This window comes from Micromys minutus (genome assembly GCF_963924665.1).
Source record: "Micromys minutus genome assembly, chromosome: 9".
Classification (NCBI taxonomy): Eukaryota; Metazoa; Chordata; class Mammalia; order Rodentia; family Muridae; genus Micromys; species Micromys minutus.
The window spans coordinates 19,717,286-19,744,543 of NC_137978.1; the positions used below are offsets into that span (position 1 = coordinate 19,717,286).

The 27,258-nt window shown below is 40.7% G+C and overlaps 1 protein-coding gene across 2 annotated transcripts in view; it reads right to left on the reverse strand.

Moving 5' to 3' along the window:
* The window catches only part of SH3GL2 (SH3 domain containing GRB2 like 2, endophilin A1), a gene marked incomplete at both ends in the record, with an annotated part of 171,098 nt that overhangs the window by 27,873 nt on the left and 115,967 nt on the right, over positions 1-27,258 (reverse strand). For both annotated transcript variants that reach the window (XM_080921562.1, XM_080921563.1), the window contains 2 exons: positions 9,234-9,306; positions 17,491-17,559. In XM_080921562.1, the coding sequence (XP_080777688.1) occupies positions 9,234-9,306; positions 17,491-17,559 (142 nt within the window). The remainder of the gene's footprint in view (positions 1-9,233; positions 9,307-17,490; positions 17,560-27,258) is intronic.

The following is a 27,258-nucleotide window of genomic DNA, read 5'->3' on the forward strand; positions in this document are numbered from 1 at the left end:
GAACCATTTCTTCCCTGGAGTAGCTTGGGGATTTATAATGTATTCAAGTCAGAGCGTGAAGAGAACTCTGGTAAGGAAAGCACGGCGTGCCTAGGAAGACTGCGGGATGTAATTTGGCCACAGCTGTCCACTTAGCAGATGGGAAACCTCCACACTCTAGTATTAGGAGGTGAATTTTCAGTTCAGTTAGAAAGGGAATTCTCAGAACAATTATCTAATTGTCCATCTCTTTACTGAAAGAAGAAGAAAAAAATATGTGAACCAAGAAGTTAAATATCAAATCATTACATGTCTTCCTCCCCCCCACATATTGTAGAACTGGTGCTTACATAAAGAGAAAATGCATGCAATACAGGCTATGTGCGTGTCTGTGATGCAGGTTATGTGCATGTCTGTGATGCAGGCTATGTGCATGTCTGTGACGCATGCTATGTGTGTGTCTGTGATGCAGGCTATGTGCATGTCTGTGATGCATGCTATGTGCATGTCTGTGATACAGGCTATGTGCGTGTCTGTGATGCAGGCTATGTGCATGTCTGTGATGTAGGCTATGTGCATGTCTGTGATGCATGCTATGTGCATGTCTGTAATGCAGGCTATGTGCGTGTCTGTGATGCAGGCTATGTGTGTGTCTGTGATGCAGGCTATGTGCGTGTCTGTGATGCAGGCTATGTGCGTGTCTGTGATGCAGGCTATGTGCGTGTCTGTGATGCATGCATGCTATGTGTGTGTCTGTGATGCATGCTATGTGTGTGTCTGTGATGCATGCTATGTGCATGTCTGTGATGCATGCTATGTGCATGTCTGTGATGCAGGCTATGTGCATGTCTGTGATGCATGCTATGTGCATGTCTGTGATGCATGCTATGTGTGTGTCTGTGATGCAGGCTATGTGTGTGTCTGTGATGCAGGCTATGTGCATGTCTAGAGCTGGTAATCTGTGGACAATGAAGATGTCTTCCTCCTGACTTTTGTGGAGCAGCTGTTGTACAGCATCCAAACATGCTTCCTAACCCATCTTGCCACTGCCAATGGCTGGCTGACCTGAGATGAGCCCGGGGATTAGAGCAGGAGTGGGATGGATAGGAATGAGTAGCTTAGCCAAGCAGGGAGGCCTTAGGAGCCAGTTTAATCCTCAAATCACAAAAGACAATGGAACACTTTACGTGGCATATTAGGATCAGATTTACGGTGTTAAAGTGCTACTCTGGAGGAGGTCAGGAATGAAGACAGACCTTCAGAGGGCATGTTCATCAATTCCTGAAAGTGAGACAAAATCTCCTTCCTTTCAGATGAGAGTCTCAGACTGTAAGATACGAAACCAACACCTAGCCTGGCCCTCTAACACAGGGCTCTCTAAATACCTGGACGTGTGGCATTCATGGGTTCCACAGTTCTGTCTTCATCCACTGGCCCAGGCATGAGCCTCACCTAACTCAGATCTTGCTTATTCAGAAATAGTACTCAGCATCCAGACTGGTTAATCTGTGAGGCAGAGGGGGCAGATGTAGACAAGGGTGGGATTCTGTCTTTTCTGCTCTGGCAAAGCACTTCCCGGGAACCAGCAGCCAGCTCTGAATCACTAGCATTATGTTAACTTAGCCGCCTTCTAAGAACTCCATGTGATGCCTGCTTCCAGGACAAGAAATTCAGAGAGAAACCAAACCATATCTGTCACAAATTATTAAGTATAAGATGTTTAAATTATATAGCATTGCTATATGAATTTTTGTTTTGACTCTAAATTCTTTAGTCTGATATTCATTTGCATTCTTATGTGACCTCTACCCAGAAATGACTGTTTTTCTGGAGCAAGTGTGAATTGTCCTGATGATGGCCTTAAGCTTTTTCTAGGTGGCATCTGTCCATCCAATTCCCAGAGTCATAAAATGATTACAATGATTTGTAATCAACACATTCAGTACTCTATAATGATGTGTTATTTCTAAAAATTCCTGTTTCCTCCAATTACCTCTTTTGATCTATCACCAAAACAACAATAAATCTCAGTCCCACGATCTGTTTCTTTGCCGAATTTCTATAACACATATACTGAAATCAAAGGACCTCCTGCATCCCAATGAAGCACAGCATCCTTCTCAGAGGCAACGTCATTCATGGAACAGTGATGGGCTTGGGAAGCAATCAGACCTGGGGTCCCATTTTGGCTTTATCTCCTCTTAGGTATGTGACATGTGCACACATGGAGGGACCCATGGTTCCAGCTACATATGTCGCAGAGGATGGTATTGTCTGGCACCAATAGGAGAAGCCCTTGGTCCTGTGAAGGCTCGTTTCCTCAGTGTAGGGGAATGCCAGGGTGTTGAGCTGGGAGTGAGTGAGTGTGAGGGGGAGCATCTTCATAGAAGCAGTGGGGGGGGGGAGAGGAAATATGGAAGAAGAGGAAAAGGAGATAACATTTTAAATGTAAATACACAAAATGTCCAAAATTAAAAGAGAATGGGTCCTATAGGCCCATACATTTGGATAACTGACTACTAGGAAGTGGAGCTGTTTAATAATTTAAATGAATTAAGAACTGTAGACTTTTTGAAGTAGGTGTGACCTTGTTGGAAGAGGTACATCACTGGGAATGGGCTTTGAGAGTTAAAAATCCCAAGGCAGACATAGTCTCAGGGACTCTCTCAGTCAGTCTTTCTCTCTTTTCTATCCTCCCTCTATCCTTCTCCTCCTTCCTGTTCCCACGTCCACTCTAACTTCCTGCTGCCCTTACCTCCATCTCTCACTTCCTGCTGCCCTCACCTCCATCTCTCACTTCCTGCTGCCCTCACCTCCATCTCTCACTGCCTGCTGCCCTCACCTCCATCTCTCACTGCCTACTGCTCTCACCTCCATCTCTCACTGCCTGCTGCCCTCACCTCCATCTCTCACTGTCTGCTGCCCTCACCTCCATCTCTCACTGCCTGCTGCCCTCACCTCCATCTCTCACTTCCTGCTGCCTTCACCTCTACTCTCACTGCCTGCTACCCTTACCTCCACTCTCATTTCCTGCTGCCTTCACCTCTACTCTCACTTCCTGCTGTCTGAAAATGAGGACATAAAGCTCTCAGCTACTGCTCCAGTGAAATGTCTGTCTTCTTTCTGTCAATGATGATCATAGACTAACCCTCCAAAACTGTAAGCAAGCCCAAGCCCACAACTGAAAGTTATTATTTTTAAGAGTTGCCTTGGTCATGGTATCTCTTCAGATCAATAGAACAGTAACATTCTTTTAACACCCTGACCTACTCTTTGCTTTCTCTTCCAGGGAAAAATGAGACTACCCAATAATATCACTTTTTGAGTTACTATTTCAATTCGCCACAAAACAGACTGGCTTTAACAGTGGGGTGATTATACCAGGATGTCAGAGATCTGAACTCAAACTATTGAGATGGTTAGTTCCCTATGGAAACTCCATGAGAGAATGTTGCCCTGTCTGCATGGTGTGGCTCCCAGCACTCTCTGGCTTGTGACAGCACAAGTGCAGTGTCTGTTTATTCTTCACTTGGTCATGTTCCTATTTTCCCTATGTCCCCTTTTCTTCTGTTAAAGAGTCTAGTACTGGGTTCAGGGTCTATTCTTAAATCTAGGGTAAATTCATATGAAAATCTTCCAGAAACAGTACTTCCAAAAAGTTTCATATTATGAAGCCTAGGTAGTCCTGAATTTATGGGGAAAAATGTTCAATAAAACATACTTAACATGTGACAAAGCAAAATTTCATTAAAATTAGGAAAAATGATTAGTGATGGATCTCTAATGAGAATGTGAATTCTTGTGTGTGTGTGTGTCTGTGTGTATGTATGTGTATGTGTGTATTTGTATGGGGGGGAGTGTTCTTGGTGAGTACAGAAATTTGGATACTAGTATACAAGTGTACCACAGGAGATATGTGAAGGTCAGAGGACAGCCTTAGCTAAGTGTCAGTTCATACTTTCTATCTTGTTTGAGATTTGAGATAAAGTCTCTGATATTTGCTTTTTCATATACCAGGCAATGTGTCCCTCAGTCTCTGGGGATGTTCTTGTCTCTGATTCCTAGCTCCTGATAAGGGTACGCCGTAATGATGAATGTATAATACTGTATCTGCCTTTATGTGTGTTCAGAGGATTCCAAACAAGGTTACCAGTCTTGCATTGTAATTACTTAATCGTTCAGCCATTTCACCAGCACCTACAATGTATTTGCAAGATATTTCACACTTTTATTTTTATATCTACTGTTTTATTTTTATATTAAGAAATTTGAACTAAAAAGGAGAACTTTGAGAGATGCCAATGGAATTTATTAGAACAGACTTAAAAGATGTATTTCATGACACTGGAAGCTAAAAGAAATACATGAATTTCTAGACACATTTGTCCTAGCAAAATTAAATCAAGATGAGGTAAGCAATTTCAACAGATCTGGTAGTATAACAAATAAGAAAGAAGCAGTAATGAAAAAAAAATCTCCTACTAAAAAGGGTCCAGGCTTACATGGGAACAATAGTAAATTTAACCAGACCTTCCAAAGAAAAGTGACACAATACTTCTCCAATTATCTCACAAAACAGAAAAGGAAGCAACACTATCTTTCTCCCAAAATCAAGTATAAAATCAGTATTTTCCGGTACTAAATCCAGACACACACACACACACACACACACACACACACATAACACACATATACATGCATATGAGTGTGACATCTATAATATGAGCCAGCATTATACTAAATAGGAAAAACTCAAAACATTTCCACTAAAATCAGGAACAAGACCAAGCGGTCTGCTTTCTCTACACTCATTTACTATCCTACCAGAAAGAAGCCTTAGAGAGAAGTAACACAAGAGAAGAAAATTTAAGAAACCATACAGGAAAGAAAGAAGTAGAGTGGTCTTATTTGTAGATGATGTAAGTCTATATGCCATGCTTTATATAGACTGTATTAGAAAACTCAAAACTGACCAACAATTTTAGAAAAGTAGCAAGATACAAAATTTACATTCAAATACCACACATGCTGAGGAAGCAATCAAGGATATCATCTGTTTGGGAAATGCCACATACACGAAAATAGGATGACCCTAGTGTCATTCACATGTCATTCCTCACAAAAATAGAAAACAAAACAAAAAAAGGCCACCAACAACACTGAAATTCATCATTAAGAAGCACAGACATTCACAGTAATCCTGAGGAAAAAAACAGTTACAGCCAGAGGTATCAGTATAGTTCATATCAAGTTATATTACAGAGCCTTGGATGGTAGGTAAGGTGCTGGCAACAAAATCCACCAATAGAACACAACAAAACCTTCAGCAATGGACCCAAACGGTTATAGCTACTTGATGTTTTACAAAGACACTGAAAATTCTCACTGGAGAAAAAGAAGTCTCTTTAACAAATGGCAGAAACTGAGTATCAACATGAAGAAAATTTATCTAGATCCTTGTCTTTTACCTCTCAAAAATGAAATCCAAATGCATAGAAGACCTCAGGTCATGTTGCAAACCCCAAAACTGCTGTAGGTAAAGAAAGGACAAACACTTCCTCATGGTGGGACCAGTAAGGTCTCTGAATAGGACTTAAATGTTCAGGAAGAGAGACCAGCAATTGATAAACAGTACCTCAGGAAAGTAACAATTTCTGTACAGAAGAGAAAACTGTTAATACAGTGAAGAAACAGCCTATAGAACGGGACACAATCTTAGACAACCAACTATACATTTAACAGAGGATGAATAGCCAGACCACAAAGAATTAAAAAAAAAAAAAAAAAAAAACTCTCCAATTGAGAAACAAAAAACAAAAATCAAACAAAACAAAAAACCAAAATCAAAACCAAAATACAAACAGCCATGGACCTGAATGAAGGGTTCTCGGAAGTTACAAATGACAAATTACTTTAAAAGGTGTTCTAGGTCTACAAAAAAAAAAAAAAAGGGGGCCATTCATCATAGAAATGTCAAATAGAACCTCTTTGAGATTCCATCTCAAAGGACAAATGACAGCAAGTGGTGGCCAGAACATGGAGACTAGAATGGGGGACTGTATTCCCTTACAGTAGCAATGACACTGTGGGAAAGAGCGGAAGATTGCTCAAAGGGCAGGAACTAGACTGGCCACACAGTCCATCAGAACACCTCCAGAGCACAAGTCCTAAGGACTCTACATCCTACCATGGCCTCTTCATGACAGCAAGGGAACAGACAGAGCTCAGGTAGGCTTCAGATGGAAGTGTGGTATGTAATGAAATTTTATTCAGCTATGAAGCAATGAAATTATGTACTTTATGAGAAAGTGGTTAGAACTACAAAGCAGATTAAGTGTGGCAGCCCAGATTCAGAAAGCCAAACGAAGCAGGTTGTGTCTCATATGTGCATCTTAGCTTTGAACTTCCATGTGTGTGCATGTAAGAGTTGGTTTCTGTGCAGCCCAAAAGGCTGGAAATGGTCCGCTAGAGGTGAAGATGGGACTTCAGCAGAGGATCGTTAGTACAGCACAAGGTAATTTGAAAGGAAAAGAGAAAATAGTAAGGGATGGGGACAGGGCGATAGGAGACAAGAGGGGGTCACAGGGTAGAAAGTAAGGATGCATAAAAAAGCCACAAGGAAACTTGCTACTGCGTTTGCTAATTAAAAATATAATTAAAAGAAAACAAAAAAAATTGCAAAAGCAGATAGAAGAAGCTGGTAGAAGAAGCTGCTCTCAGGTTATTAGGTTATTAAAGAATAATCCTAGAGCCAGGCGTCAGACATTCCCCCATGAGCTGTTGGTCATGAAGCTCCCACAGCATCCCTCAGTACTGCAGGCAACTGTTACTGCTGTTGGCTGCCCACCAGAACTAGAAGGTAAGACCATGTTGTTAAAGATACCGCACACCCTGGTGGGAGGAACAGAGAAAGCAAGCTGAACCTGTCTGAAAGCGTCCTCCCTGCTAGCTAGCCCTCATACAGCAGAAGGTGATCTTTGGGCTACTTGAGGAAAACTCTTACTTGGCTGTGGACCCAGCATGTTACACTGGCAACAGTCAAGGAAGATGTGTTTAGTGGTGCAACAGTGGTATATCTCTGATGGGGGCACTCAACCCCTTCCTGGTTAGATTTAAGACTCACTCACTCCATAGGAGAGAACTCAAGCTTACTTCTAACTGAGTCCAAAATCCCATGGCTTGGGTGATCACAGGCTTTACAGAGTGGCCTAGAGAAGTTACTCTACTAAATGGCCATGTTGTCCCTCAAATGTCTTTCTAAATATATCGGTCTTACAGATTAGTCCGGCTGTTGTTAGCTTTAGTTGGAGAGGCTTCTTTCAGTGGCTATTGTGGATGCTCATACATTGGTATAGCTTGAAGCGTTAGGATATTCTTGAGTGCTCAGCAGTAGATAAGATGTCTACACAGAGCCTCCAAGGCTTACTCAGGGCACATGGTGGTAGAAAAATGAGAAAGAATATAAGACTCAGAGAAGAAAGGAGTGTTGTGGAATATAGTGGTCTGGGTGTGATGTGCCTCCTACACTCAACTTACAGCAGATGTGGTTATCCGAACAAGGTGAGGTCTGTCCACTTTCCATCATGGATGGGGAAGAACTCATCAGGCTCCTCCTCTCCCTGAGGACTCTCAGGAAGTTAATGTCTCCTGGGAGAGAGATAGGCATGATCCTGTGGGGTAGGCCACTCACAAATTATCCATACTGCTGTACAGAACCTTCACACATGTGTGCAAGCAGTCCTATTGCCACTCACTGAGACACACACACATACATACAGGTTTAGAAGTAGGAGGCTCGTTGAAAAGCAGAAAAGGATCAATGGAAGGAGGGAAAAGAGAGAGCTGGATGAATATAATGAAAATACAATATATACATGTATGAGATTAAAAATAAAGCTCATTGTGTTTAAAGATGAGACAGTGTGGTACTGTGTTACTGGTACTGTATTAAGCTGCAATAGGACCTAACAAATACCATATTTCTCCTCTCATTCCTGATAGTAAACCCCGAAAGAGGTAGTTAACCATATAATTCAGACATGAATGTGGAGATGTGGAGAAATGGGTACTTTCAGGGTCCCTGCAAAGACTATAGGAACATTGCTCTCTTCTATAAAAGTGTAACTGTGGCAAAGCAGTGGGGTGAGTTGTTCTTGTTTCAAGACTTGACCTGTTACAGTTGTTTGATAAAATGTTGATCTGTGAGATTTTTGTAACTCTGCGAAGTAGAAACACTAGGAAGAAGGAAGGAAACAACATGGAACGTGGTTTCTTGGTATTCATTTGGTGACTTGTCCATCAGTGGATGGATAAGTGACTTATTCAGTCTGCCATCAGCTAAACTCACTTTTGTACTCCATTATACTTCCTTCTCTCTTCCCCCTTTTCATATCAACTCATCCATAATATGACTTAAGAAAAATAAAGAGAATATAATTTTCATATCACTGATTCACCTTTGAAATAGTAGCTGAGCTGCCATGGTAAGTCAAGATGGAAAGAAAGCTTTGGTTGGCAGCAGGAGTCAGGAAAGAGCCTGCCAGCATCACCACCCTCTCTCTCAGTGTCTCTCTCTCTCTCTCTACTTCTGTCTGTCTCTCTCAGTCTCTTTATCTCTCTGTCTCTCTCTCTCTCTGTTTCTCTGTCTCTCTGTGTCTCTGCCATATGATGTAAGAAGGCCTATGGTGGAGGCTGCTTTGCTCTGTTCCCTCAATGGATAACAGAGGTAGCCACACCCATAACTGGTTCTCTCTTCGAGGAACTCCCCATTATCTCTTCAACAATTCCTGTCTCAGATCTAGTGCAAGAGGTTTGCAGGAACAATTGCTGGCCTGTGTGGTACCCGGAGAAGAGTAAGAAGGGGCAGTCCTCTGTGCTCTATGTGCACACATCATTTCTATTTCTCGGAAATACTTGCCTTCCTCTTTTTTATTTAATCTTTTGGAAATCATCGCAACTCCTTTCAAAACAAACTTAATATTCTTTCTTACTATTGAATTTTAGTTACTCTTGAAAATTAAAGATCAGCTGAAAAGAACTTGCTGCTATCAAGGCATGATGTGTCACCCACGCCTTACACACTCGTGGTTAAATACACCACAGTTGGATAAAATGCCACATATCTTGCAGGCATTTCAACGTGACCTTTAAAATGGCCTTTCCCTCGCAAGGAAGGAGAAACCTACAAGATCTAAGTTGTCAGTCAGTGAGAGGCGAGCCCGAGAGGAACTGCAACTGTACAGGCCACTGCTTACCTGGATTGGGTTGGAGGTATTCAGTCGTTTTTGTCATTATCTCTATCACAGCCCTGCTGGTGACATCCACTTTCTGCAATGAAAAATAAATGTGGTGAACAACAGAAGTGTTTACTTTAGAGCCCTGGAGTTTCCTGGAGCCTACATAAGACCCCAGTCGGGCAACCAAGCAGTGACTAGTTCTGCAGGAGCAGGTGAGACACCTGAAGAACAGCTAGAAGGGAAAGATGTCCTTGTGTTTCAGCGCTGACTGTTGAAAAGCCTATTCACCCAAAGGAAACTGGTAATTTCCCAAACTTTGTTTCAAAGTGGACTTCATTACCTTTCAGCAAAAATCAATGCACTGTATGTCAGTAACACTTTTGCCCTTAAGATTTTACTAGATGCTATGAGTGGAAAGAACTCAGTGACAAGTTTCTCCTCCACACAGGGTAATAGTGTAGGGATACCCAGGTGGCTCAACAGATAAAGGTTATCAGCCAACCTGAACCTCAGTTGACTTCCTGGAATCTACAGAGGTGAAAGGAGACAGCTAAGCTCACACAGCTGTCCTCTGACCTCTATACTGACGCTGTGTATGTACTTCAGCCTAAGTGTCACGCTCATAGGTAGGACAATAAAACATAAAATTACAGTAACAATAATGAAACTTTAAAAAGACCATGTCTTCTTCGGTTCTGCTTATACTGTTTATGTACTTCTGACATCTTCTGGGTATAAAAGCCCTCAATAAACACATCTAGCTATCTAGCTGGTCCTGAACATTTGGCTAATTATAAATACCAGATTCTAATACAAAACTCTTGTCTCTGATGGTTGTGAAAGGTCAACATTTCCTCCTGCACTTGCCCCCTCTACGCAGCCAGGTCAGGGGAAGAGTGTAAGCTAGAGCTGCTTACTTTTCCCCATGACAATCAGTTCTTATCCTACTGTGCAGGGCACTGCTTCAAATGACTCAGCTGAAATAAACCAGCTTCCCTGACATTGATAATATTGTTGTTTCTTCGCTTTATATAGGTTCCTGACCAATCTCTACAACTAACTGCTTTGTATAGGGTAAACCTCCTTCTCTACTGACATAGCTGGTTTGGCTTTTCAATATTTAATAACTTCTTATCACCAAAGTCATAATCCAGTGTGCAGTTGTGATTATGATGATAAGCGAAACCACACGAGTGTCCTTTTGACCCTGTAGTGGTATAAAATACCTCTTACAAGTGTTCCCTTTAGGATGCATTAGCCTGCTTGTGAACCCTGTATCACCTTCTGACTGACTCAATATTTAAGGTACTTGAGGCTGGAAGGTTTATCAAAAAGCCAGGGAACCTTATGAACTCAAGTCATAGAATGCTTGCCTGATACCAGTGGGACAAGTTCAAGGTTGTGTATAGAATAAACATGCTGAAAGTGAAGGGAACTCGAGAGGACAAACACACAGCTCTATTGACTCTAAGACAGATGGGGACTGAGTAACTAGAGCCAAATGTGTCTAGGTGTCCTCTCTGGTCATGGCAGGAAGAAATGCAATCCAAAGGTCAAACTGTCTAAGAAAGAAGTATTGGAAGACTTGAGACTTGAACTACTAGTGGCCATTTGAAACTGTAGTGTCACGTACTGTTGGAGGCTGACTCATTAACAAATTTCCCCATCTCTTTCGCACAATGAAATGTGAGCATCTTTACATGAAGGAGAAAACAGATACAGTAGGATTCGGAAGCTTGCTTCAGACTGTTAAGTGTTCCGTGAAAGTGAAAGGTCTCTACAAGAAGACTGGAAGGAATACCAATTATAGAAGATATAACACCAGAGGCAGAAGATACTTTGTACCATTCTCAAATAGATACCTGAAAGTAGCTACCCAACAGGGTCAGGAGTAAAGAACTGTCACCCCATCATCTATTTGGTTATGAAAGTCCTCAACACTTATGAGAATTTTATCTGTAGTAAATATATGAACTTGACCCTGCAAAAGTTGCAAAACCATACTGATTTGCTGGCCCACTTATCCTCAACTGTTAAATGTCTCAATAGAGGATGCATCAACAATGCCTATGGTACACTATCCATAGGTTGGTCAGCAAGAAAGACATGGGAAGCAATCCATGGGGATCAAGCCAGTAATCCTAGATCCCCAGAGGCCTTACAGATGGCACTATTAAGAGTATTATGTTTGGTCCCTTGAGTAGAATTCAACCTAAAAATAGAATGGGGATGAAAAGCTATCAGTCTGACCAAAGTCTGCTATGAGGTTGAGAACACATAGACTTTCCATACCCTGAGATCACTGATGTAGAAGCCTCTAGTACTTCTGTTGTCAGTATTAGACATTGAACTATTTAATCAGTCTATAATACAAGCTTCTACTACAGGAGTTAATAGAAAAGGCTGTTGAAAGGAAATGAACGGTGACTGTATACAACACGAGCACATATTTAGGGGCTCTAAATTCATGTGTAAAATATGACTTCTTTTGAAAAGGCAGAATCATGGGCACACAGACTCTGGTCTTTTCTCCTCCTCCTGCTGCTGCTTCTTCAATAGAACAGAGTTTATTCAGGGCAGGGGAAGGGAAGTTATGATGATAATAAAGGCAAAAAAGGGGAGTAGAAGTCGGCCATGAGCATGTGGAGAGAGACTGGGGGTGGGAGCTGGGGAAGGAGGAAATGGGAAAGAGCAGGAACTGGAAGGCAAAAGAGCAAGAGAGCTACTTCCACCTTCTTAACACTGAGGTTTTAACAACTCTCAGTACTTTGGACTATCCATTAATAAGTCTTGAAATCTATAACTGAGTCCAGAGTAAGAAACAAACAAACAAATGAGATGGGAAGATAGCTCAGTGGGTAAAGTGTTTGCCATATAAGCCTGAAGGGCTGTGTTTCTGTCTCCACAACCCACATACATTATAAACCAGATACATTAGTACAAGCATCTTGATATCAATGACCCTACTGGCAGATAGGAGGTTAAGACAGAAAACTCTACAACTAACCTGGACCGATGAGAGCTCTCAGAGACTGAACCACCAACCAAAAAGCATGCAGCAACTGGACCTTGCTCCCTACTCATTTGTAGCAGATGTGCAGCTTGGTCTCCATGTGGGTTCCTTAACAGTTGGAGCAGGGGCTGGTGCTGATTCTGTTACCTGACTTTGGATCCCCTTCCCCTATCCGAGCTGCCTTGTCTGGCCTCAGTGGGGAGGATGTGCCTTAGTCTTACTGCAACTTCATGTGCCAGGGAAGGTTGACACCCAAGAGTAGCTTCCCATTCTGTGAGGAGAAAGGGAGGGGTAACAGAGGGAGGAGTTTGTAAGGGTGGGAGAAGAGAGGGGCTGCAATTCAGATGTAAAGTGAGTAACTAAATAAATGAAAACTAAATAAATGAAAAAGAAAAAAAAAAGACAGAAGACTCTAAGTTCACAGACCAGCTATCCTGGCACACACAGCTGTAAACAATAGAAAACATCTCAAACAATATGGAAGGATGAGGCCAGACACTGGAGCTTGTCCCTTGAGTTTTGAATGTATGCTGTGACATTAGAATGGCTGCTCCTATACTCCATACACAGAGAAAAGCATATTCTCCTGTTAAATAGGAGGCTTCCAAAGTAAGGCAGCAAGCCACAGGGGAGGATGAGCTTTCAGACGTCCTTCATGTAGCCTGAGAGTTAAGAACCTGTCTCCAAAATACCTTGTTTTAAAGTAGATATCATTTTTATTTACAAAGTCTAGCTGAAAACATTAATTTTGAGAAATGAGGAAGGAATTAGGCTCTGGTTACTGATGAATCCATTTTAAATTTGCTAATGTTCTTAAGCACCTCCCTACTATAAATTTGGAAATGCACCCCAAATATACCTGCACAATGTTAAGGGTTAAAAAAGAAGCTAAGATTTCTATACTACGTACATAATAGCCACAAAAGTTTCCAATGTCAGTGTTTTGTTCTGTTTCTCTTAATGAGGCCATGCTCGCTGAGGTAATGTCAATGGATCCTTTTTGCCCTACAGCAGCCCTAGGGAGCAGGAACAGAGGCCAAAGACCCCAAAGGGCCCAAAAGTACAAAAGGTTTACCAAAAGCATGTGCTGACTACTGAGCTAACAAGTGTGAGCTTTGTTGAACATGGCCTGCTTCATCGATGAGTGAGGTTGTTAATTCCAGACTTGAGGCATCAGATACCAGAACTCCAAAAGGCAGGGAACTGGTGAATTCACATGATGGATGTATGGTTTTCATATACTTCTAAACAGTACCATTCTCCCCTATGGAAAAATGAACCAGTATTTCCTGAACTAAGGAAAATTAGTTTGTAATCTTTTACATAGCAATGGAAGTACGAAGGACATCATTTCATATTGTCAGATGTCAGAGGCAGAGCACCTTGTATGCTGCACATGTAGTCTGGAGGGTTTGACAATAAATAATAATGCATGGATTAAATGACCACTTGGATATGCAATAATTCACGGTGGTTATGTGGAAGAAGTTAAAAAAGCCATATAAAATACCAACATCTTTTTCAAGTTCTTAATTTTAATATCACTGGAGCTAAGAATATGCACACATTTGAAGTGCTGAATAAACAAGTCACAGGGACATGATGAAAACAGCACCCTGGGAAGACCTGTCTGGCAGAGAGACACAGGCTGATCCAAGAGTGGTATTTTTAATTACTCCCTACTGACTTTGGGAGAGTTAACATCCACCTCCAAACTCCCTGCTTTAAAGCCAAAAGCTTATGTTCATAAAGGCTGACAGAGAAACAGTATATGATTTAGGCTCCCATTAACATTAATTTTAAATATGTTAATCATCTTAGGCATTGCCCCATACCAAGTATAGCTTAGAAATACACTCTACACATACAACTGAGAGGAAGCGTGTCTCCATGGAAGTCCTTGTAGAACAGAAGGATATTTTGGAACCTCATGTAGATTGTGATTCCAGCCTTCCATCTATCTTACACCAGTGAGCAAGTGTCTTGGGCCAGTGACCATGTCTTCTTCACTACTGCTCTATGAAGGAAAACCGCCAGTATCCTGGTAAACCCCACATCTACTCAGAGAAGCTATTCTGAGCATACTGGCTGCATTTTTCCTCTCTTGTCCCCCATGTAAGACATATCACTGAAATCCACTTGCTACAAAACTCAAGCAGTGAGTAGTAATGGCAGCTGGGAACTGTAGGCTTAGCCTCTGTTTCAATGTGAGCAGGTCTGTGGCAAAGCAACAACAACAAAAAACAAAAACCCAAACCACCACCACCACCAACTTTGATAAACACAAGTTCTATCTTCTGACTCGGGTGGTTGCTTCTCATGAATCTTGGTTTTCTCATGAGAGACTGGATGATACTAAACCTCTCTCCCTGAAGAAACTAAGACATGAGGGTAATGACCTTGGGCACCATACACCAGCATTCTGGACATTACACTCTGCTAACTGCCTCTACTCTCTTATTCAGTTGGAATGGCAACTTTTCTTCCTCAACATCTTGCCTTTCTTAAAACCTGAGGCTGCCCCTTAGGGATTCTGTTTTTATGTAAACCACACTTTTCCATGTTTCTAGCCCCAAAGCTTTCTCTGACCTTAAAGAATTTCTACAAGATGCATTTCAGGTTGCAGAAAGACATCATGCCTCTTGACTGGGAGTTTTTTGTGATATTCATATGCAGTACGAGAGAATATTTGAAGATTCACTCAGTATTCTCTCTTCTAGAATTTTCCATTACTCTAAGAAGCCCACGTTTGGCTGTTCTCTGACGTTTTTCAAGGAAATCCTCCCAGGGCACTAAACACTATGTCTCATTTGGTAACTATTTATATTCCTGTTTTTCCCCACCCAAATTAAAAGCTCTTTGAGGGACTGGGCCTCATATACGGATCTGTTTCTACTTCCCAGAGCAATGCCTGGCACAGGGTGGTATTTACTTATCTTCCAAGTTGAATTAATGAATATAACTACATACCAACTCATTGAAGCCCTCCCCACTACTATAACTGTAGCAATGATTGTAAATCTGAGAAGCAACCAGAAGTTCCTCAGATTCCAGAATCTTCCATCAACAACAACAGAAATCTTTATAAAGAAAAAAAAAAAAAAAACAACCTGCCAAACGTCTGAATCACAGAAAGGAATTTAGCCTGTACTTAGTGAAAATAACAAACAATGGTGACATTTATGGTTCAAATGAAAGCAAGCCTATGCCAGGCACTTAGGAGAAGGAGAACGGCCATCAGAGTACTGGTCCTGTGGAGACAACTCAGCCAGAGCCTCAAGACAGGAAAGGATAGTCTATGAAAACAGAGATGGGCTGGGAGTGCATCTCAGTGGCAGAGCAGGTTAGCTGAGATTAGATAGGACTTCTAGGAGCAGGCACCTCCCTCGTAAGAGGACTGCCTTCTACAGACCGCTAAGTTATTTCACATTGTTGTCTGACTGCACCTCAGAGAACACAACTAAATAAAGCTTTCTCCACCTCAAACATCTGATAAACAAACAAACAAACAAACAAACAAAAAAAACAACTGTGAAAAGGCAATACAGTGGGTGACCTCTGAGCTAAAATATTTTGTATGAGTACTTGACTTACTAACAGGAATATTAAGGGATTGAGATTCTAAATCTCCATTGAGGAGGAAGTGTTCCTCAATCACTATAGAAAAGTTGACTTTCCAATACGCTCAGCACAATTTGAGTACAAACTTTAGGAAAACCACAGATAAGATAAAGGACATATGCAATAAAAATCAAATAAAACAATTTCTACACTGTACTGGAATCTAAACATCTCAAGTTACTTAAAGAAAAACCCAAATATAGGAACACACGTAGGTTCTTCAAGCAGAAGTTTGCTTTATAAGAGAGTATTGAGGTTTGAAATGAATACTCCCGAGACTTTTAATGAAATAAGGACCAAAACTCTTTATACTTCATCTTCAGACTCAGAGGGGAGTCTGTGATATTTGCCTAAAGTAAGATGCTTGGCAAAAAGATTCTCTCGTTTTAATTAGTTTGTAAGACTGGCATGAATTTTGCAGCAAATAAGTCTCCAAAGGTCTAATTAGTCCCTCCGGTTTCTATGTTTCCTTGGGTTTTTCGTCTCATTTAAGACACCAAGTGCTAGCTTGTCTTTACAGTTTCTGGCCTCAGCTTCTATGATGATGTGGTTCTTAGCCATTCAGCATACTGTAAGTTCTCTCCAGAAAAATGAACGAAGAGGAGAGGCTGGGGGCGGGGGTGGTAAGCAACTACCAGAGGCTGGAGCAAGTTAACAAATCCCTGGGTTCCTCAGAAAGTGAATCTTTCATCCCGAGGATGTGTGTCTATCTGAGGATATATGTCTGTCTGCAAACATGGGCTTGACAAGGGAGGGGAGGCTCCTGTTTTTACTACCATGAAAGTTGCTGTTTACCAGTTTTGGTTGAAGGTTGGGGGGATTTATAACCCTCTGGAGATACAAAACAAGGGAAAGTAGCTGGGAGGTATTGGGTATAGTCTCTTCAAGTATAGAACCAGTCCCTCAATGCCAACCCAAAATAATCTCTGCACATTTCAACACTCACATATCCACCTAAGTCTAACACTTCTTGCTGAGAACAACCTCAAAGTGAAAGAGGGAACTTGTTTAATGTCTCAAAGAAAAAGACACTTGATCCATGAACTTCAGCTTACTTGCTGAGGACTTAAAATGTTTAAGACAGAATGCTAAGTGATTTACTTCAGTCCATAATAAAACATATTAGGTGAGCATTAATATTCCCATTCTACTGCCATCTGAAAATAGACATTTCAATCAACACTGGACCTTTACAATAAATGTTGGATGTAGAGTATTGATCAAGTCAACTGGGTTCCCAAACCACTCTCTCCTCAGTATTTTGACTGGCCTCTGCCAGGAGGCATCCAAACAGGAAAGTCCACTGCAGTTGGAGACTCAATGTCCTACAAGATTTGAGACCTCTTTCTCCATTTTCTACTCTTTCCTTCCCACTTCACCCAAGTTCAAGCACAGCACTGCAGCATGCAAAACCTATCAGGAAAAGTGCAGACCCCATGCTTCTTCATAGAGGCTCTAATCTCTGCAGGGAACTCGGGGAACATGGTGCTTTCATTTCTATTTCAAAATACAAAGGGAAGGAAGGGAACATGCTTTTCAAATAAGCAAAATATTTTGAGACTCTAGTATAGAACAGTTCTACAGTTCCCTCTTACAGGGGACAACTCCATGCCAAGGGAGGGCCAAGAAGTGAAGACTCACCCTCTCCATCTCTTTGAAGTCATCATCAAGCTTGGTACCTTCCGCTCCTCCGACCTTCTCACTCACTTTCTGCAGAAGATAAAAACAACAGGGAATCATTCGAAATTGTTTCTTTCCTTTACAGAAATGTGTTAAGAGTTTTAAACACTTTTAGAAAGAGCACCTAACATGACCTCAGAACCATTCCCTGACCGTGGTCAGCAGCTCCATTGTCATAGTGGCACGGTTGTCTAAGCAACATTCTGGCATCTACTGAAGTGGGAATTCAAACCCACATCTTCTGATTTCAACCCCAGCACTCTTCCTGTTACACAAATCACTTTACAGGGAGCTAACTGCTAACATTTTCCTTTGTAAGTCCTAAGGAACAGCAGCATCTCACAGTAATCATTTCCCTGAGATAAGGAATCTAAAATGCTCCTAGGTAGAAAATTGCTACTTGTTCATCCTGTTCCTCAATGGGCTATTGAACAGATAATCACAAGCATCCATTTACCTATTAGAGAAGAAATGAACCAGATGATTTCCAGATAAAAGGACTAGCTTTGCAGTCTCCCTGTTTATATCCTCACATACAGGCAAGAGGCTACATCAATCTATGTTGAGGGGATTTCCTTGACACTCAATCATTTCCCATTACTATACAGCTTTAATTGTCAATTGGCTTATGCAAATTATCAAATTCCGATACAAACTTCACATTAATTAAAAACAGATATTCTATTCTTTTCAGAAATGATTCAAATCATGGATGATAAAAAAATGTACGCTGAAGTCATAGGAAAAACACGGATTTCATTAGACAGGAATATTGATATTTTTTCAAATACCCTAATTGTAAAAGGTGGATATATATTTTCCTCTAAGATGCACAGATACTAAAAGTATGATTTTTAACTTCCTTCAAAGTCACTTGGCTAAGAATGTTTCTGGGGCTCCCACTATGTTCTGCTTGCAGCCATCTTGACAGCAATGTGAGTTTTCTCAGTGAGCTTGGCTCATGTTTCTTTCAAGGGCTTCTGGGGACCTAGCTCCAACTCCTGGTCTTGAAAGTGCTAGTGATCTCTTGTTGGACCCTAAGGTATATTTCTTATGCTAGTTTCTCTCTGCCTTTCACTGCTTTATGCCAGGAGGTAAACATTCAGAAGACACAACCATCGCTGCATGTAAGATGCCACTGTTATTGCATTAGCCGTAACGGACATAATACATTGTGGGAGAGACTATATGACCCAGATGAGGCACATGGAGGTATAGGAAAAACCCACATCTGAACCTGCAATGTATACAGCCAACTCTATTCCGTAATAAAGTGCACATCTGCTTCTAGCAGTCTGGTTTCTCACATCGGTTTATTTAATGTTCATTCCACACTTCACGAGAGGCCAGATTTTCTTTAATACAATTATAGATAAATTAGCACCAATGCTTCAAACATTAATGTAAATAATATCAATACATCTGTATCTCAGTCACTTTTGCTCACTGACAGCAATTTAGCTCATATTTCAGCCTTCCTGTGTCTTATGCTCCAAATATATAGTTGATGGCTGAATTTGGCAAGCAAACTCTAATCTACTTTAAGACCAAAATAATAGATAAATATTTTCTGGACAACTATTAATTGCTATCTCCAGGCTACACAGTTGTCTCCAATGTTAGAAAAACCCACTACATGCAACGTCTCATTTTGTCAGGGGATCATCATAGTTAGACCCCTCATGTGACCTGTAACTAAGGGCAACGGTTCTCATTTATCTTCAGAAAGTACACTGGAGTCATGTAGCTAAAAAATGCCTCCACTGTGTTAAAATTAGAGACTTCTGATATGGTATCAATGATCCAATATCAGGTATCTCTGAAAAAAATGTTCATGGTCTTTATCCATGTCATGAAAATACATACCATGTTTTTCAATAATGTTGTCCAACTGAGAACAGTCTTAATTTCTCTTCTTTCTCTACCCATCAATTGCTAAGCACCACAGTGGCAGATTCTACATATGAAGTAAGATACCACGGGAATGTCAGTGATTCATACTAACTCCAGCCCACTGGTCTACTGGTACCAGCTATTCTGTTTACAAAGCATCTCCAAAAGTGGACAGAGAAGGAAAAGGAACATAACCAGACTAGACCAGGGAAATTTTTTTTTCTATAAAAGCTGTTACATTTAAGCTTCTTTGAAATGGTTCATCATGCATAGTAAATGAAGCTAGAAATTTCATACTGATGTTGAGCTAACTGGATGGTTGATAGACAACTTTATTTTTATTATTCATTTATTCTTCTTTCATACATTACATCCAAACCACAGCTTCCCCTCCCTACACTCCTCCAGGTTCCCCTCTCTTCACTGTCCCAGATCTACTCCTCTTATATTTCCCTTCAGAAAAAAAAAATCTACCCAGGGATATCACCAAAACATGCACAGTAAGTTACACCAAGATTAGTTGCATGCTCTCATACCAAGGCTAAACAGAGCCACCCAGTACACCAGATGGAAAGGGGTCCCAGATGCAGGCAAAGGGGTCAAAGACACCACCATTTCCCCTCTTAAGAGTCCCATAAGACCAATTTACACAACTGTTACATATATGCCTACAGGCCCACACCCTCTGTGACTGTCACTTCAGTCTCTGTGATTCCTATGAGCCCAGCTTAGTAGATTCTGTGGGCTGTGTTATGGTGGTGTCCTCAACCCTAATGTCTGGCTATGGGTCTCTGCATCTGCTCCCATCAGTTGCTGGATGAAGCCTCTCTGGTTACAGTTGAGATAGGAACCAATCCATGAGGATACATAACTTTGTTATCAAGTTATATTCCTGAGACAAAAGCAGTACTCAAAATAATCCCATTTATTCTATGTGATATCTTTCCAGGTCATAAAAAATTTTGTGTGTGTGTGTGTGTGTGTGTGTGTGTGTGTGTGTGTATGTGTGTGTATGCATGCATGCACAGAAGTAAATATTGGGCTACTTAAATAACAGCTGACTCATTCTGTAGGAGTATGGCAAGTATTGCCTTTCATTTGAATAAGTGCTACTAAAGTGTCATGAGTCAGACTCAAGGTGAAGGAAACGGGGCTCTTTAATCCATGAGGCCAATAATGAAGGGCTCTCTCTTCCTTATTAGGTAACTATTTATTCTGTGCTATCATTTTCTACTGAAGTGGCTCCTAAATTTAAGAAACCACAATAGTTTATATATTTAGGATTTCTGATGGCTAGTTAATATGTTAGTCGTTTGAAAACTTGCTTACATATTTAAAAAGACTTAAGAAAAAGCAATTCATTCAAACAGATCAGTACAAGGTAGCTAATACTTCTTAATTTGTACCAGCCACAAACCTAAAACGACACCTAAATACATCTCCCCAATTTACCTAAAACCCTATAACACTAAGGGTACAAGATGCCCAACAGCAGCCTTTAGATAATATGAAGCTTGTGTTTCTAATTGTCTCTGCCACTGCACTGTATTACCCTGGTGTTCCATGTTCCAATCCAACACACACACACACACACACACACACACACACACACACACACACACACACATACACACACACATTTTAATCCAGACCAGTTATCTTACCCTCCTCTATTTTGGTTGTATTCTCTAAGGGGAACTTGATAAAGATTTGCCAAAGTGTACTGCAATGGGAACTCTGTAGTGAACATGAGAGAGACGCATAATACAGATCACTCTTAGCTCGTCCCACAAGTACAGTTTATCCGTAACAATGATCAGTTCTAGTTTATATCAAATTCTTAACTGTGAGTCTGCACAGTCTCAGGCTATAGCCTATCTGCTAGATAATCAGGAAGTAAAAAGGAATGGCTACAGGAGACACCTTCAATAAGTCCCATTGCCCCTCAGCCAGAGGATGCTGACCTGCTTTGCAGCAATCATCAGCCTCCCAGCCACCTGTCACCTCCGGACTCCATCTTCTCTAAGCAGCTCAGATCCTGTCCAGCACTACATTTCTTTTACCAGACCCACTATCTATTTCCAAGATAAAGCACATCAGCCTGTCTCCTCCTACATCTCTGATTTGGGTCCTCACTTTCTCTGCTTACTTCTGGTTTTGCTTGGCTAGCTGTATCTCCCACTGCCTATCATACAGAGCCTACTTTCCTCTGCTTTATAATTGTACCTATTTCCCTTTCTGCTCTTAAAATCCTATATATTGTCTTAAATGTCCACTTATACACTTATCCATTATCAGTGGCAGGATGCTTTAGACTTCTAATGAGACTCATTATCCATCAGGGGCTGGACCTATTTCACTAGCAAATGTGAAGGACCTTTGCCCAATTGAACTGTAAGGTGGAAAATGTAGAAACGACATTGCATTTGTTTTACTTAAAATTTGTGACACCTCTGTAACTTAGTGATCAGAGGCAAGAGAAAAAAAAATCTAAATGAGAATTACTACCAGAAGACACTTAGTTACATGTGAGTTACGATTGGCTCTGAACCTCTATGGGTTACAGATACCTTCTAAATATATTTGGTCTCTATAAGGAATCCATTCAAAGAATCAGAAAATTCAAACACCTGATATGTACGGTATTTTTTATTGGATATAGATTATGATTATTTCATATATTTAATTAAAATATAATTACAGCATTTCTCCCCTTTCTTTCTTCCTTTAAGCCACTTGATATAATGATTCTCCAAAATATCCAAGAGACATAAGTTTTGTTCATTACATAGTGAACTCTCAGTTGCAAAAATGACAAATGCAAAACAATTCTGCCTCAATGCCTTCACCTGAGAGGGAGGTCTGCGTCACTCGGCAGCAGACTGCGTCAAAATTAAACCAGAGGGTAAGCAGACCAGAATGTTACAAGTTTCCAAAGTGATTATTAAATTGATGAATCTTCTCTATCCAGGCTGTGTACCAAACCCTGGGCTAGCACCTGCTAGAGAAGCTACTCTATCTTACAGTTATAACCCTGCCTGATGGTCATTATGATTTTAAAAGAAAAGAAAAGAAAACTTTACACACACAAAAGGCAGAACTTTCAGCTTCTAATTACATTTTGACAAAATGTAAATAAACTAAAATATATCACCAACCAAATAACACTACTTAATGTACAAGCTCTTCACAGAGAAGCTGTCTTAGCTGTCCCACAGCATGCTGTTCTGTTTTCCCTTTCTGTAGAGCGTCTTCCAAGAGATGCTCCTCTACTCCTCATAAATGTCTTTAAGGACATTCACTAAGTGCAAACTCTGGATGCCACAGCTGTCTGCACAACATAAAGGCAAACCCTAGAGCAGCATCTTCCTGACACCACTGCTTCCTATGTGCAGATCCGGACAGATCCAGATGGTGGTACCTCATGGGTGGAAGACGGGAGATTCCTTTTATGGAATATGAGTCTCACACCAGCTTTTCTCAGCCTTTAAACTGGAACACTTTAAATGCCATGATGTTTCAAAAAAATGAATTCCAAAAAATATACACTGATCTTTGCCATCTAGACATTTAATTTTCTCTTTTTTATAAGTAAAAATATTCTTATGTATCTTCTAGGTTGAGCAAAGTTTGACTGTTCCTGAGCATGAAGAAGAACATTGGAACACTTCCACAAAAAAACAAAAACAAAAACAAAAACAAAACAAAACAAAAAAAAACATAGACTTAAAAAGAAATTCAATTGATTTTCTTTAAATATCTACAGCTAAAACCTTTGAAAGAAACTTGGGTGAGGTTAAGTACTTGGTCTTTCCCCCTCACACTCTTACCTTCTTCCTTGTGGAATACTATGCAGAAAACACAGGCATCATGTGTGTCAGAGTTCTCAGCCTTCCTAATGCTGTGACCCTTGAGTACAGCTCTTCAAGTTGTGCTGACCCCCCAACCATAAAATTATGTCCATTGCAACTTCACAACTCTAATGTTGCTACTCATATGAATCTGAATATAAATATCTGTGTTTCCTAATGGTCTTAGGTGAACCCTGTGAAAGGGTTGATCAACCCCCAAATGGGCGTTTACCCATAGGTTGAGGACCACTGAGTATAAAGCTTCCTTTCTGCCTTGGTTCCCTGCTGTTAAAAACAATAACCTTTGAATCACCAAAGTAGAAATTCTCCATGGACAATGTGGCTTATTACATTCATATATCATTCTATGGAAGCCAGTGACTGATTTCTTAGGCTTCATGTAGAGTGAGCTCCTCAGGAGGAAGGTACCTTCTAAGTATTACTTCTAAAGCGTCATTTGCAAGCGATCTTATTTTCATCTCACAGAGAACTTTCAAGTGAGAATAATATGGGAATACTTGAAAGAGCATTTATTTTACCCCCTGCCCCATGATGCTCGTCATTAGATAAAGAGAAACTTCAGAAGGCAGTGCTCTTCTAGATTGACTTCCACTCTGACTGTGGAAGAATTTTATTCTTCCTTGTCTACCCCATGTGCATCACAGTTCTATCAAAAACCATCTCATAAGACATAAGGCAGAACTATGTTCTGTGGGGCTTGTTTCCTCAACTCACTTGAAAGCTGCATCACAAACTCACTTTAGTAAGAAAATGGTACTCACAGAGAGACAAAGGGCTCCATCTGAGCTTTCGTTTATTAGGAGCCACTGGCCTCTCTATGACTCAGCTTTAAAATACCAATTTCCCAGAACCCTTTGCTTCATCTACTAAGTAGGGCCGGAATATGTAGGCTTGGGAAAGACATAATTGTCTAACAACTTACAACTAAAACTGTGATGCCTATCCCCAATGATGACTACAGGTGTTCATCAAAAGCAATTATTCTGAACAATATGAGCAGATGTCATCCAACAACATGAAAAGCTTTTATAACAAAATCAAAGTTACCACGCAGAGAAAAACTTCGATGTTGTTGTCACAGTCCCAGCTGGCCCCCGTATCTCAGACAGTACCCACGATCACTTGGGCAAATTTACTGAGATAGAACTCCCTTAGGTGACATTCATCATCTCTGTGTGCCCATCTAGATGTCTTCCTAAAGGAAGCAAGAGACACGATTCTCCATACTGCAGTGCAATTTACAATACAGCACAGGTAGGCCATAGATGGGAAAGGGAGGAAAGAGGAAAACAGCACACAGTAGGTCTGCAGGAAAAATTACACAGTACTGCCCCTTTCCTTTCTTTCAGACAAAGTATCACCAAATACATGGTTGGCTGGCTTGAATCTGTTAGATCAGGCTGGTCTTGAACCATTTATAATTTTCCTGCTTTGGCTCCCAAGTGATGAATTAAAGTTGGGTCTGCATCAGGAACCCCATTGCTTCTTTCTGATTACAGTTATTTTTGGTGCAAATAATATTAAATGAATGAGTTAACATATGAATGAATGAATGAATGAATGAATGAATGAATGAATACAGATTGCCTCTAGAGTAAATATACCAAATTTAAAAACTACAACAGAAATCAAATTAATCCCATAGTGTGCCAGGAACTTTGCTAGCCATAAAGCCCAGGTCCCCTGACCGCATAGCCAATGAAACTTTTCTTTTTAATAAAGATTCTTTATGGGTTGCTAAATCCATACGCAGATTTTATATGAAATAATGTAGAAATTTTAACTTGTTTTCTTTATTCATTTATATTGGAATTTTACTGATAAATATTCTTTAGCTTACCAACAAGAATCAATTGATGACCTTTCCACAATAGTGACTTTCAATATCAAACCTTTAAGTTCCTGTGTGTATGTTATCTGATTGGCATGGCACTAGGTCATCTGTAACTCTCTAAAGACTCTCCGAGCCCAGTGTGCAGCTATAGCCTGCTTCAGTCCCTGTTAGAGTGAATGGTTTTTAAAATGATAGTTTATTCAAATGTACCTTTGGTGTCGTGAAAGGCACTGATTTTTGTCTTGCTCAAAAATGGCTGGCTAGTGTCTAATCTCTTCCATGCATTCCTTAGAGAAGCTTTGCTGAAGTGTAAGGCACTGAAGATGCTTCCAGGACAGCATGTGAAAAGTAGACAGAGCAGGGGGAACTAGGAGGCCTGTTGGTAGACCAGAGAAAGAGGGTAGACCAATGAAAGAGAAGTTGGAGACACTGTTTGAGCCATATCCTCCAACCTCTGAATAAAAGCCTTCCTCTTGTGAGCAGTGACAGAGTTTATTAGTTTTGTTATTAGTCAAAAAAAAAAAACAAAAAAACTTCATACTCTAGGTGTTGTAATACAATAAAAGTGTATTTCTGTGCTTCTGAAGCCTAAATGACTAAGATTAAGGTAGTGGTACACTGAGGCTTTTTGAGGGTTGTCCTGATCACTTAGAGATCTTGGCCTTCCCATTTTCCTCATGTGGTGTGTGCTCTAACTTCAAGATCCCATCTAATCCCTATTCCCAGCAAAGACCTCACCTCCAAGCAAGATCACATTGGGTTAGAACTCCCACATTAAATATCGTGGAGGATATAAGCATTCAGTCTACATCAAGAAGAAACTTGATCGAGGTCAGTGTGCTGAAAGTGGCTCTCTAGATATTCTTGATGCAGACAAAGCCCCTTCGTCAAATGAAAGCCCCACATCACAGGAGGATGTTTGCTTCAGGGAGAGCGTTTGCTGCTTCTCCAAGGACTACACAAGGCATTTTTCTCTGATTTGTGAGACCAGTCGTGACTGTCACAGGCTGGCATGAGAAATGAACATACGGCTTCTCCCTGGAAGTAGTCCTACATGCTTCAAGCCCTGAGTCTGTTAATAAAAACATCCTGTTCTCCCAGGAAGCCCAGTGAACAATTCTTTAAAAGCATTCTGTTGCTTTTTCTTCTTTTCTGGTATGTTGTGTTTGTCAGCGGATTCCTCTTTTCACGGTGCACAAAGCCCCTTCCTAGGACTTAATTTTCCGGAACCTGAAGAAAATTTCCTAATTAATTATTCTGACCTTTCCTTCAAATTGTGGGGTTTGTTGGTTGTTTGTTTGGATAGATGGCCATAACTTTTAGTGATGTTTTCTAGCTTTGTTAGCATGTTCAATCTCTCATCAAACTCAAGAAAATATTTTTAGTAAAGCAGATGGTTTTAGATGGCCAGCCAGCCACTGTTGGGAGAGACAGCCCTATCTGGGGCCACCATCTTTTCCTAAGTCCAGAAATGTTCTTTTATTCTCATAGCAAACTGATTTTAGTCAAGATGAGCATGCCAATGTAGAAAGTTTTTCTGCATCACCAGTATCAGGATTCCAAAAGAGAATGAAAAAGTTAGAGTAGTTTCTCACAGAAATATAGCACATTATATCAAGCTCAAAAATGTACACCTAGCTATAAAAAACAATAATAGTTAGCCACACTTGCTGCAGATGTTTTTAAATCAAAGAATAAGATGCAACAAGTATTCTTTCCTCCTTGTTATGTTCAGGTAGTGATAGTGATGGTGAGATCCATTTCTTCTCTGGTTCTGGAATTCTCCAAGGCAGAGCCTGAGATATAGATGGAGTGTAACAGTTTACTGGGTGGTGGGTACCAGCAAGCAGAGTAAGGAACAGGAGAGGAACAGGCATAGCAGGAAGCTACCAAAGGTGTGTTCTTACACAAGTCACCTTCCTAGGCACTGAGACTCCATGCTACAAGGTTCCTATGGGGACCTAAGTAAAGAATTGCTAAACACAGCTCCTTGGATAAGCCAAAAACTATGCAACCATCTGTCAGGTCTATGTTGCCTTAGATTGAAGGGCCCCATGTCCTGGGAATTCAAGATGAACTAAGAGAAGCTGAGGCATGTGGAATGATGGGGCTGCCTGTGAGACCAGGGCT